Source organism: Neoarius graeffei, chromosome 22 (assembly GCF_027579695.1).
Source record: "Neoarius graeffei isolate fNeoGra1 chromosome 22, fNeoGra1.pri, whole genome shotgun sequence".
NCBI lineage: Eukaryota > Metazoa > Chordata > Actinopteri > Siluriformes > Ariidae > Neoarius > Neoarius graeffei.
The window spans coordinates 29,002,371-29,016,372 of NC_083590.1; the positions used below are offsets into that span (position 1 = coordinate 29,002,371).

At 42.9% G+C, this 14,002-nt stretch overlaps 1 protein-coding gene across 1 annotated transcript in view; it reads left to right on the top strand.

Annotated features, from left to right (window-relative positions):
* Positions 1 to 14,002, top strand: part of thsd7aa (thrombospondin, type I, domain containing 7Aa) — a 292,211-nt gene that overhangs the window by 118,717 nt on the left and 159,492 nt on the right. The window contains exons 2-3 of the mRNA XM_060904722.1: positions 508 to 1,624; positions 12,347 to 12,595. Coding sequence (XP_060760705.1) covers positions 508 to 1,624; positions 12,347 to 12,595 — 1,366 coding nt within the window. The remainder of the gene's footprint in view (positions 1 to 507; positions 1,625 to 12,346; positions 12,596 to 14,002) is intronic.

Below are 14,002 nucleotides of genomic sequence, written 5' to 3' on the forward strand. Positions count from 1 at the left end.
ATCCTTGGAGAATGTCAGTGCCCAGGGACATTTTATTAAAATAAATAAATAAAAATCTGGACATAGTATACAGGTACAAATATGAACAAATGAATAATTGAACATGTCTTGTATAGATATTATCTATCAGTATAAAGAAATTTATTTTTTGGGTTTTATTTGCTCTTAAATGAAGCACATTCAAGTTATTGGCACTTGTTATAAATCAGGAGAAATGCATGTATTCAAATGCTATATTTCAACATGAAAATTTCTGTCTCTTCATATATAATTTGTTGAATACATCAAAGTACCTTACTGGTGTAAGTGAGTCAGAAAAATGAATAATGCTATAGCATGTGAAGTCCCAGCATATTATATTGTCATGACAAATAAAGTTAAAATGACACTTCTAAGGCTTGTTATGTAGATATTGTAGATGTTAAAAAAAAAATAACAAAACTCTAACATGTTAGGACTATGCACTAAATTTTGTATAATTTCAGCATATGTTGTTCTTTCTGACAGGGCCCTGGGGCAGGTGCATGGGCAGCGAATGTGGTCCAGGTGGGAGTCAGAGCAGAGCGGTGTGGTGTGCCCACTCTGATGGCTGGACTACTCTTCATACCAACTGTCCACAGAGTGAGCGGCCTGACAACCAACAGACCTGTTTCCGCGTCTGTGACTGGCACAAGGAGCTGTATGACTGGCAGCTGGGGGCATGGAACCAGTGTGTTCCTGTCTCCCTGCGCAACCCTGCAGTAACACGGCCAGCGGTGTGCACACGAGGGGAGGAAGGCATCCAGACCCGTGAGGTGGCCTGTGTTCAGAAGAGCAACAGTGCACCCGCAGATGATACCATCTGTGAATACTTTGAGCCCAAGCCAAGGCTGGAGCAGGCCTGTCTCATCCCATGCCCACAGGATTGCATTGTCTCTGAGTTTTCTCCATGGAGCTTATGCTCTAAAACATGTGGTATAGGCTTGCAGAACCGAATCCGATCTGTCCTGGCTCCACCTCTTTTTGGGGGCTCGGCTTGCCCCAATCTTACTGAGTTCCAAATCTGTCATGAAGAAGAATGTGAGGGTGAAGAGAGTATGTACAGTCTCAGGGTAGGATTCTGGGGGGACTGCACCATGCCCCCTTCACGCCAGGCCAGACAAGTGGAAGAAACCCAGTTAGAACAAACCGACCAACCCAAAAGACCAGAAAGACCAAAACGACCTGACAGACCCAAACGACCAGATAGACCTGACAGGCCCAAACGTAAGGACCGGCCAAAGCGTCCGGATCGACCCAAACGTAAGGACCAGCCAAATCGTCCAGAGAGACTAAAACGTCCAGACAGACCAAATCGCAAAGACAAACAAAATCGTCCTGACAGGCCAAATCAGCAAGACAGAAATCAAGCAAGGCAAGAACGACAAGCCAGAAGGCGTAAGAACAAGGAGCTGAAAAGAGCTAAAGGAGAAAGGGTAAGGGACAGAGTCCGGGTGAAGGACCCAGAGACTCGAGAACTTATCAAGAAGAAGCGGACAAGGAACCGGCTGAACAGACAAGGTGGGAAGTTCGGGGACCTGCAAGTAGGCTACCAAATCAGGGAGGTGACATGTGTGCACAAGAATGGGACCACAGTAGTACTGAGGTTAGTCATTTTCAAGTCAAACCAGATGTGAACTCATTCTACTAGTGCATCTCAAACAATTAGAATATCGTGAAAAAGTTCATTTTTTTCTAATTTAATTAAAAAAAGGTAAACTTTCATATATTCTATATGCATTACATGTAAAGTGAAATATTTCAATCCTATTTTTGTTTTAATTTTGATAATTATGGCTTATAGCTCATGAAAATCAGAAATCCAGTATCTCATATTATTAGAATATTCCTAAGATCAATCAGAAAAAGGATTTATAATACAGAAATGTCCAACTTCTGAAAAGTATGTTCATTTTCACACTCAATACTTGGTTGGGGCTCCTTTACTCTGAATTACTGCATCAATGCGGTGTGGCATGCCGATGATCAGCCTGTGGCACTGCTGAGGTGTTACTGAAGCCCAGGTTGCTTTGATAGTGGCTTTAAACTTGTCTGTATTTTTAGGTCAGGTGTTTCTCATCTTCCTCTTGACAATACCCCAGAGATTCTCTACAAGGTTCAGGTCAGGCGAGTTGGCTGGCCAATCAAGCACAGTAATATCATGGTCAGGAAACCATTTGATAGTAGTTTTGGCACTGTGGGCAGGTGCTGAATCCTGCTGGAAAAGGAAATTGGCATCTCCATAAAGCTTATCAGCAGATGGAAGCATAACATGCTCTAAAATCTCCTGGTAGATGGCTGTGTTGACTTTGGACTTGATAAAACACAGTGGACCAACACCAGCAGACAACATGGCATCCCAAATCATCACAGACTGTGGAAACTTCACGCTGCTCTTCAAACACCTTGGATTTTGTGCCTCTCCACTCTTACTCCAGACTCTAGGACCTTGATTTCTAAATGAAATGCAAAATTTACTTTCATCTGAAAAGTGGACTTTGGACCACTGAGCAACAGTCCTGTTCTTTCTCTCCTTTCTTTCTCTTCTTCAGTCTCGTTCTTTCTCGCCCAGGTAAGACGCTTCTGACATTGTCTCTGGTTCAGTGGCTTGATATTAGGAATGCAACAGTTGTAGCTGCTTTCCTGAAGACATCTGTGCGTGGTGGCTCTTGATGAACTGACACCAGCCTCAGTCCACTCCTTGTGAAGCTCTCCCAAGTTTTTGAATCAACTTTTCTTGACGATCCTCTCAAGGCTATACTCATCCCTGTTGCTTGTACACCTTTTCCAGCCAGCCTTTTCAGCAATGACCTTCTGTGGCTTACCCTCCTTGTGGAGGATGTCGATGATGATCTTCTGGACAACTGTCAAGTCAGCAGTCTTCCCCATGATTGTGGTTGCGTGTACTGAACTAGACCGAGAGGTACACCGTATTTATACTGTTTTATTCAAACTTGAAATGAAATACTCTATTTTGAGATTATTATTATTTTTTTTTTTTTAGTTTTTGCTCTGTAGGCCATAATTATCAAAATCAAAAGAGAAAAATGCTTGAAACATTTTAGTTTATGTGCAATGAGTCTAGAATATATCAAATTTTCACTTTCTTAAATAACTGATGGAAACTATTGAACTTTTTCATGATATTCTGATTGTTTTCGATGCAGTAGTATATATTTTAAGTGATACCTGTGTATTTGTTTTTTTTTAGAAAGCTTGCAAATACTGTATGTGCACATCACACCAGTTAACTTGGTAACAATTGTTATACCACAGCGCTGGTTTTATTCTCAGTTCTGATTGGTCAAAAGGGTTAATTTTTTTAACAGCAACTCTGACAGTAGTCTGACTGCAAGGCAAATCATAGCTTTATATTAATGACATGAAAGAATTTTGGTGTAATACATTACCATTTCTAGAGTAATAACTTATGTTTACTAAAATAGTAACACACATGTCTCATCTCATCATCTGTAGCCGCTTTATCCTGTTCTACAGGGTTGCAGGCAAGCTGGAGCCTATCCCAGCTGACTACGGGCGAAAGGCGGGGTACACCCTGGACAAGTCGCCAGGTCATCACAGGGCTGACACATAGACACAGACAACCATTCACACTCACATTCACACCTACGGTCAATTTAGAGTCACCAGTTAACCTAACCTGCATGTCTTTGGACTGTGGGGGAAACCGGAGCACCCAGAGGAAACCCACACAGACATGGGGAGAACATGCAAACTCCGCACAGAAAGGCCCTCGCCGGCCACGGGGCTCGAACCCGGACCTTCTTGCTGTGAGGCGACAGCGCTAACCATTACACCACCGTGCCACCCAACACACGTGAATTCTTTATTTACCACTGATGGAAGGAGTCTCCTGCATCAGTGCTTTGAAACAGTTTGAGGAAAGGCTGTTCCTTTATGTTTTCTTTTTAACATGGGAAAGCCTTCAGGACTTATTAATGTCAAAGAGAGAAAAAAGACAGGTGAAGGAGTTTATAGCTGTGATGATGGAAGTGATAACATAACTAACTTGTTTTGCAGGTGTTCCACAACATTAAATATAACTAGAAATTGATAAATACTATGATATGTTGTTCATTAATAAATAGATTATGCAATCATTACTGAAGTATAAAAGGAAGAAAACACTACAGGATGTGCTGTTCTTGGAAACTAATCAGCTTTTGGGTGGTCACAGTAACCACTTATATGCATTATGAATAATTAAGTAGTTATGGACTATAATTTCATTATTATAATTATATAATACAGAATGATATAATAATATGTTATAATTTATTATCATAGAGTAGTTATTTACTCTTTGATCACTCTTAGGGAAAAAAAAAAGGTTTCTTTAAGGGTTTTTTAAGGGTTCTTTGGACAATTAAGGATGCTTAGCTTACCCAAATCGTTGTAGCTGAAACCCATTCTGATATAAAGACACTGTAGGAGCCTACAAAAAAATTCTAAGGGATCCCTGGAGGGGCAACTATTAAGCTCTTAAGATTTTCTCAGAGTGTAAGGTGCATTAATGAAAATATTCTTAAGGTTTTTTTTTTTTCCTTCTGCTGGCTGGTTTTTAAGTAGCACAAAACAGTTCAAGGAAAGTTGTCAAGTATGTTTTATTTCCTTCTGGCTACTAATATTGATTGATGGGTTGTTTTTCTTCTCTGATCTGAAATATTATGCATCTTCCTTTCTCTTTTTATTTCTTCATCCTTCCTCCATAATGATAAAAAAAGGTCAGTTTGATTTATGTATTACCAAATACATTGTCCTGCACCTTATTTTCTTTTAGAGTTGTATGCAGGTCTACTGCAAAATATTTTAATTACCTGACAAATTCCATTTTGAAATAAAGATAAGAATGAATGAATGAATAAATAAATAAATAAATAAATAAACAAAAAGGCGGCATGGTGGTGTAGTGGTTAGCGCTGTCGCCTCACAGCAAGAAGGTCCTGGGTTCGAGCCCTGGGGCCGGCGAGGGCCTTTCTGTGTGGAGTTTGCATGTTCTCCCCGTGTCCGCGTGGGTTTCCTCCGGGTGCTCCGGTTTCCCCCACAGTCCAAAGACATGCAGGTTAGGTTAACTGGTGACTCTAAATTGACCATAGGTGTGAATGAGAGTGTGAATGGTTGTCTGTGTCTATGTGTCAGCCCTGTGATGACCTGGCGACTTGTCCAGGGTGTACCCTGCCTTTCGCCCGTAGTCAGCTGGGATAGGCTCCAGCTTGCCTGCGACCCTGTAGAAGGATAAAGTGGCTAGAGATAATGAGATGAGATGAGATGAAATAAACAAAAATAACCCCATTAATTCAAGGAAACACACTTGGGTAGTCTTTCAAGTAAAGTCCATTGAGTCATTGTATTGTCAGAAAAATACCTCAAAGCTGTGAAAGTTTATTCTATCTTAACAGTTATGAATTAATGATGTACATAATTGTGAATAGTGTCACCTGACAGCTTCATGGTCTCCAGTTTGATCCTGATGTTGGGTTATTGTCCCTCTGGGTTTCCTCCAGGTTCTCTGGTTTCCTCTCACCTCTTAAATTAGGCCTAGAGCTGGATTAGCTACTCTATGTTGTCTCTAGGGCGGCACGGTCGTGTAGCGGTTATCACTGTCACCTCACAGCAAGAAGGTCCGGGTTCGAGCCCAGCGGCTGATGGGGGCCTTTCTGTGCGGAGTTTGCATGTTCTCCCCGTGTCCGCATGGGTTTCCTCTGGGTGCTTCAGTTTCCCCCACAGTCCAAAGACACGCAGGTTAGGTTAACTGGTGACTCTAAATTGACCATAGGTGTGAATATGAGTGTGGATGGTTGTCTGTGTCTATGTGTCAGCCCTGTGATGACCTGGCAACTTGTCCAGGGTGTACCCCACCTTTTGCCCGTAGTCAGCTGGGATAGGCTCCAGCTTGCCTGCGACCCTGTAGAACAGGATAAAGCGGCTAGAGATAATGAGATGAGATGAGATAATTGTGAATAGTGTCACCTGACAGCTTCATGGTCTCCAGTTTGATCCTGAGGTTGGGTTATAGTCCCTCTGGGTTTCCTCTCACCTCTTAAATTAGGCGTAGAGCTGGATTAGCTACTCTATGTTGTCTCTAGGGCGGCACGGTGGTGTAGTGGTTATCACTGTCGCCTCACAGCAAGAAGGTTCTGGGTTCAAGCCCAGCGGCTGATGGGGGCCTTTCTGTGTGGAGTTTGTATGTTCTCCCCATGTCTGTGTGAGGTTCCTCTGGGTGCTTCAGTTTCCCTGACAGTCCAAAGACATGCAGGTTAGATTAATTGGTGGCTCTAAATTGACCATAGGTGTGAATGGTTGTTTGTCTTTATGTGTCAGCCCTGCGATAATCGGGCGACTTGTCCAGGGTGTACCACACCTCTCGCCCATAATCAGCTGGGATAGGCTCCAGCTTGCCTGTGACCCTGCACAGGATAAGCGGTTACGGATAATGGATGGATGGATGGATGGATGTTGTCTCTAGGTGTTAAACAGTTTGTGTATGGTGTCCTGTGATAGACTGATGTCCTATCCAGGATGCATGCCCACTTCATGCTTCAAATTGTAATTGCAGGATAGGATCCAGATCCACCACAATCCGGCTTAGGAGTGAATGACTGACTTGACTTAATAAAAATGAAATGAGTAATATTCATAATCAGTGATGTTTTATGAGTAAAGATCCTCAAAGTCTTATTGAAATTCATCTGCTCTTCCCTGTATATTATTGGGATTAGAAACTTGTAAGCATTTGTGACAGTATGTGGTCTAATTGTGGTGGAAATGTTGTATGAGTCAAAACAAAAAGGGGGCGAGAGAAAGAAAGAAAGACAGCACAATTAAAGGTATGCTGTAAATGCATGGGGCTTTGAAAATTTCTGAATCAACAGCCCACAAAATTTGAACTGGGTAATTGAAACACAGCGGGAAGTGAAATTCTGCCGGCCATAATTCTCTTAGGGCCTGCTGAGAGGAACACAGTTTTAATCATTCTATGGAAAATTGGTTTTGATATCTGTTAATTAAAATTCATGAAAGTCATAGGCTGATGCAAATCTAACTTCACTTTCAAAAAGAAAGCCTGAGCAAGAAAAAAAAATCCTGTCAAAAATTTGGATGAGAATATAAGCAGCATTACGATTTTGTGTGTCTGAAAATTCTGTGAACTATCATCACAGATTTGATAAGGATCATTGATTATGTAACATGTAACATGGAATATATAGTAGAGAGACTCAAGCGTGTAAATACAGTGTTTGTTTCATTTGGGCAAATCCAGTCATCATAATTGTAATCCGCAGCATAGATCAAAGCACAGGCTGGTAGGGTATTATGAGAGGAATATCCATAATCATAAATGGTAGAACAAGTGAGGGTCAAGAGATCAAACACATAACATAGGAATATAACATGGAAAACAAGGCTCAGTGGCAGCACGGTGGTGTAGTGGTTAGCACTGTCGCCTCACAGCAAGAAGGTTCTGGGTTCGAGTCCAGCAGCCAGCGAGGGCCTTTCTGTGTGGAGTTTGCATGTTCTCCCCGTGTCCGCGTGGGTTTCCTCCGGGTGCTCCGGTTTCCCCCACAGTCCAAAGACATGCAGGTTAGGTTAACTGGTGACTCTAAATTGACCGTAGGTGTGAATGTGAGTGTGAATGGTTGTTTGTCTCTATGTGTCGGCTCTGTGATGATCTGGTGACTTGTCCAGGGTGTGCCCCATCTCTCGCCTATAGTCAGCTTGCCCGTGACCCTGTACAGGATAAGCAGCTACGGATAATGGATGGATGGATGGATGGATGGATGGATGGATGGATGGATGGAACAAGGCTCAGTAATGCACTAAACCAGGCTTTTCAAAGTGTGGGGCGTGCCTCCCCTGGGGGGCGCCAGAGTTCTTCAGGGGGGGCGCAACGTGAGGAAACATGAACCAGAATAAGTTACTATTGCGGACATTTAGCGAACTTCAGCTAGCCTTTGCCAGAGACAAAATGGATTGATTTTTAGTACCTAAAGCTACAGTGAGTGAGGGGACAGAGTCTGAGCCAAGCAAAAAAACAGACCCTCCAGGATTTCGCGATGTTGCGATTTGCAACTTCAACTCAAATTCAACCAATCCCCGCGAATTCAGGACGGTGTTGCAATTATATCCAATCACCGCAACCTTCCCGCAAATTTGACCAATCGTTGGCGTCGTCTTGAGGTGACGTCGACAAACTACCTTCCGCCTTACTTCCGTGTATACGTTCAAGAGAAGCAGCATGTGCGCAGTGTTGCCAGATTGGGCGGTTTTAAGTGCATTTTGGTGGGTTTTGAACATATTTTGGACTGGAAAACGTCAGCAGTATCTGGCAACATTGCATGTGCGAGTCAGTGTTTATGTAGGCTTAAATTCTGTTACTGAAAGTGTGATGTTTACAGTGAAGGACTGTGTGCACTTTACATTATCTCATCTCATTATCTCTAGCCACTTTATCCTGTTCTACTTAATACAAGAAATTAATGGATGCCAACATTTTTGCCAAAATGGTATTTTATTTTCCATTGTTTAGGCAGCTTCAGCATCATACTGTGAGATTCTGTTCAAATTGTTGTTTTTTCTTCTATGAAGCCTGAGCCATTTATTTTATTAGTTTATAATTATTGTTTAATTTAGTCTTCAGGAGAGACTGCCTGCACACAGTACTAGTATTAATAGTGTTTTTTTTTCTTGCATGAAAGCTGAGGCATTTATATTATATTTTAAGGTAACTTCATGTTGTGCTGTGAGGTTCTATGCACTTTAACTTTTGAACCAGCAGGTGCATTTGGATAAGTAAAGCCTATTTTTCTGCATTTTTGCAGTCCTGGTAATCTTTTATATTGGTAAAGTTGTTTATAGGACCATTTCTCAGTGTCTTTGTTTTTTTAATCAATAGTTTTTCGGTAATAACTTAATATTTAACATATCACTTGATTTTAATCACAAAAAGAGAAAATCGCAACAATTTCTCGCAACTTTCACTTCCTCCCGCAATGTAATCGCAACAAAAACCTAAAAAACACCGCAACTTTCATCGCAATTTTTTGGAAAACCCCCCGCAACATCAGACATTTTAGCCCGCAACAATCACAAAAAAGGCCAGCGGAATCCTGGGGGGACTGAAAAAAGAAGGAAGTATGACCACGATTATTTAAAGTTTGGATTTTCATGGACTGGATCTGAAGATGCTCCACTGCCACAGTATGTTGTCTGCCAAGAGGTGCTAGCTTAGCCTGGGCCCGCCCATCCTAAGCGTGATGCAACATGAGGGCCTGTTGCGAGCTTAGTCTGGCCAGGCAAGCTATCTACAGCTCTTCCAAGCTCCCGAAAAATCGGGAACCAATCAACTTTGAGCATCTCCAACGGCCCTGGGTAGAGGCGTGTTCAAGGCAGTGACGTAGTAGAACTCCGACCGGAAGCCATAGATTGTTTACAGAATCTATGCCGGAAGTGCTTCATTCACTAGAAACATTACGAACATGGAGCAAGTTCTCATTGAAAATGGAGCAAAGAGCAGCCCTGGAGGTATTTATTGAAAGGAAGGACGTTTTCGCCTTGCTCCCGACCGGTTTCGGTAAGAGTTTAATCTACCAGTTAGCCCCGTCGCGTCACATACGTCAGAGCAAAGAGTGATGTGATTGGTTTAAGCTTCGTCACAGTCTTTTCTGGCTTCGACCAGTAGCAAACTGAGGCATTTCAGGGAGGCGGGTCAACCACGGGCTCTGGGAAACGGTTGGGCTGAATATCTTGGCCAGACCAATAGCTCGTAGAGCATTGCAGTCGCGTTAGCCAGACTAGTGCTAGCTAACGATGCTATGAGATGTTTAAAATGTGTAAAACAAGATGTTTTAAAAAGAAAAGCACAGATGTTTAAAATGTGTAAAAGAAAAAAATAAAAATGTGTACAACAACCATTTTTTTTTTAAATACGAATGGAACATTAAGTATAGCAACAACAAAAATTGTGAGGGGGGGCGCTGTTGTTTATTTGCTCTCTGAGGGGGGGGGGCTGACTCTCCCACACTTTGAAAACCCCTGCACTAAACAATTGACTTCACATAAAGGCAAAGGAACAGGAGGGTAGAAATAGACAAATGAATGAAGGCTAAAGTGAAAACAGGCGCACACATTAGGTAACAGACCACTGAGAGGACGAGACAAGAAAAAAAAAAAAACAAAGACACATGCCAATGTAAACTCTAAGTACACAGGGGAACTCAGAACATGAAAGTAGAGCTCATCATGCTGGGAAATGCATCGCACACTGAGAGAGGGGATTTGTGACATGTTATTTGACTCCAACATTGAAGAGATTATATTATGGAATTTTTTGTATCACTCATTGTTTTCCAGCAATGTTTATTCTCAGTATTAATACGAAAACCTGCACAGATGTCATGAAGACAGCAAATTTTGGACCCAGTGATCCAAAACGCAATGCAGCTACACTGTATAAAGCAGTTTCACAGAGAGTCGGCTCAAGTAGTTAGCAGTCTATGAGATGATAAGTACAATTGTGGGTTTCTCATCTAAGTTAAAGCTTTGGAAGCTGATGTATTTGAGTAGAGAGTACAGATGAGGTAAGAGAGCAGGACAGACTAAATGACTTAAGCGCAGATACAGCTGCATCACTCTCTTTAAATAGAGATGAAGTGACAAAAAACTTCTATACAAAATTTAATTACAAAACGGGGCGGTATGGTGGTGTAGTGGTTAGCGCTGTCGCCTCACAGCAAGAAGGTCCGGGTTCGAGCCCCGTGGCCGGCGAGGGCCTTTCTGTGTGGAGTTTGCATGTTCTCCCCGTGTCCGCGTGGGTTTCCTCCGGGTGCTCCGGTTTCCCCCACAGTCCAAAGACATGCAGGTTAGGTTAACTGGTGACTCTAAATTGACCGTAGGTGTGAATGTGAGTGTGAATGGTTGTCTGTGTCTATGTGTCAGCCCTGTGATGACCTGGCGACTTGTCATGGGTGTACCCCGCCTTTCGCCCGTAGTCAGCTGGGATAGGCTCCAGCTTGCCTGCGACCCTGTAGAACAGGATAAAGCGGCTAGAGATAATGAGATGAGATGAGAATTACAAAACATCTTGGATGCCAATGAAGATCACATGATCAAATGCTCAGATTGCTAATAATACAAATGACAATAGGATATATTGGATATTTTAAAATCAATTGTACAATTTGTTACCTCACCTGCGATGGAGTAAGCGGGGTGAGGTATTGTAATCAGTGCTGTTTGTTTGTTTTTTGTTTGTGTATGTGTGTTTGTCTGTTAACAATCTAGCATCTAGACGGTTGCACCGATTAACTTTAAATTTTCAGGGCAGGCAATGGTCCGTAAATTACCTGATTGAATTTGGGGGGTAATTGGGTCAAGGTGAAGGTCAAGGTCACTGGAAAGGTCAACCTTTCGGTCAAAATAACATATTTTCCATTATAACTCAAAAACGGTTGCCGATAGACAAATGTTGACTATTACGAGCATATAGGGACTCGCATATGGCCTTTCATTTGGCACCATGATCTCTGACCTTGAAAGGTCAAACTCAAGGTCATGGATTTTCAAAGGGCTGTAACTTGAAAACGGTTGATGGTAGACAGATATTTACCGTTATCAACTTATAGGAAGTGCCATATGGGCTTTCATGTGGCACCATGATCTTTGACCTTGAATGACTTTGAAATGTCAAACTCAAGGTCATGGATTTTCATAGGACTATAACCTGACAGCTGATGATTGAGAAATATTACCATTATCAACATCTCATCTCATCTCATTATCTCTAGCCGCTTTATCCTGTTCTACAGGGTCGCAGGCAAGCTGGAGCCTATCCCAGCTGACTACGGGCGAAAGGCGGGGTACACCCTGGACAAGTCGCCAGGTCATCACAGGGCTGACACATAGACACAGACAACCATTCACACTCACATTCACACCTACGGTCAATTTAGAGTCACCAGTTAACCTAACCTGCATGTCTTTGGACTGTGGGGGAAACCGGAGCACCCGGAGGAAACCCACGCGGACACGGGGAGAACATGCAAACTCCGCACAGAAAGGCCCTCACCGGCCACGGGGCTCGAACCCGGACCTTCTTGCTGTGAGGCTACAGCGCTAACCACTACACCACCGTGCCACCCCCATTATCAACATATAGGTTTAAAATAAATGCTGCCAGGCGAGGTTTATTTTGCCTGGCAACACTTGTTATCTCTCAGAAAAACCTGTGTGTCAAAGAGTTATTGCCTGCTAAGTAGAACTGGTAAATTTAATCAAGTGGTAACTGCATTGTTCTTCTCTTCTACTGCAGTCTGTGTGATCAGCAAACCCTTCCAGTCACATATCAGGCTTGTGTCATCACCAAGGACTGTGAGGTAACCGAGTGGTCTGAATGGTCATCCTGCTCAAAAGAATGCTATGACCTGAACGGGCCTAAGGGTCAACGTACACGCACTCGCCACGTTCAGCAGTTCAATGTGGGCGGAGGAGCTGAGTGTCCCAGTCTGGAAGAATCTGAGCCATGTTCTCCTCAGGGGGATGGAGTTCCACCATGTGTGGTGTAAGTACTGCAGGCTTCCTCATTTCTGAAGCATAAAAGCACCTGTTATGTGTCTGTATGTGGGTTTCTTCAGCTGGCTGCTACTGGCTGCTACTCCTCAGCAATTTCATGCATTTCTTTGGAAATTGACATTGATTTAAGTCAACTATTGCAGTTATACCATAAACACATTGTCCTCCCAGTAGGATTATTGATGTAATGGCATGCTGAGGTGTGTGTTTGGTGCTGTCTTAACAGCTAACAGCAGTTTGGCCTGGTGTTAACAGTGGGGAGAGAAATAATAAGCCTCTCTTCATGCCTGTCATCTGTTTGGGGGGATTTTTTTGCAGATTGTGTGTGAGGAAAAACACAGACGGAGGAGCTGACGGAAGGGTTGGGGAGGGGAGGCAGGACCAGCATGCTGGCATCCTGCCAGTGTGGAAGGGGGAGGTGATGAATGGGGAGTGTCGGAGAGGACAGGCAATGTGGTGTCTAATCTGATCTCCACCACAGATGGGCCAGTCCATGCTCTATCACTCACTGTCTCTCTGGGAGAGGAGTGTGTGTCACTCAGAATTAGCCCCAGCTGGTCTGAAGTCTCGATGAGTTGTGCCATGTGGGCAAGAAGACTGTCCTCCTGTAATCCCGTGTGTGATTTTAATACTGTTTTTCCACACGTATCCAGCTCTGCAGAGAATTCTTCACTTTCAGCATTGTCACTGAGCGCAGCGTGATTTAAAGCCAACATCTCACCTAATGACCATAATGGGATATTGTTACTTTTCATTCAGGAATGCACTGGTTAGCCCAATATATTTGTCTTGGGTTCAGTGGTATTGCCAGAAAGCAATGGCCAAGCCCTAAAAATATGAATAGACATCTATGTTTAAGTGTAAGCCTACCGGTACTAGTAGCCTTCCAAACAATGAACTTGCCATACCATGAACCAGTTATCATGCACAGAAGCAAATAATTTAAACAAAACATCTACAACATGTAGAACTGATTACATTTACTCTGTATGCAAAACAGCGCAGTTCCCTTTAGCTGAAAAGGGAAAAAACAAAGGAAAGCACACATGTCTTGGGGTGGACAGAATCACTACCCTGGATGCTTAGGACGAGCATGTTTTATTTGTACTTTTAGTAATCAGGTCCAGTGGTGGTCAACAAAGTTTTCCACCTGTTGTCCAAAAAACTGTTGCTCACTCAAAGTTTTTTGTTTTTCGCACCATTTTGTGTAACCTCTAGAGACTGCTGGAAAACCCCAGGAGATCAGCAGTTTCTGAAATACTTAAACCAGTCCATCTGGCTCAAACCAACACCCATGCCACAGTGAAAGTCACACTTTGAGATCACAATTTCTTCCATTCTGGGCGGCACGTTGGTGTAGTGGTTAGCACTGTCGCCTCACAGCAAGAAGGTCCTG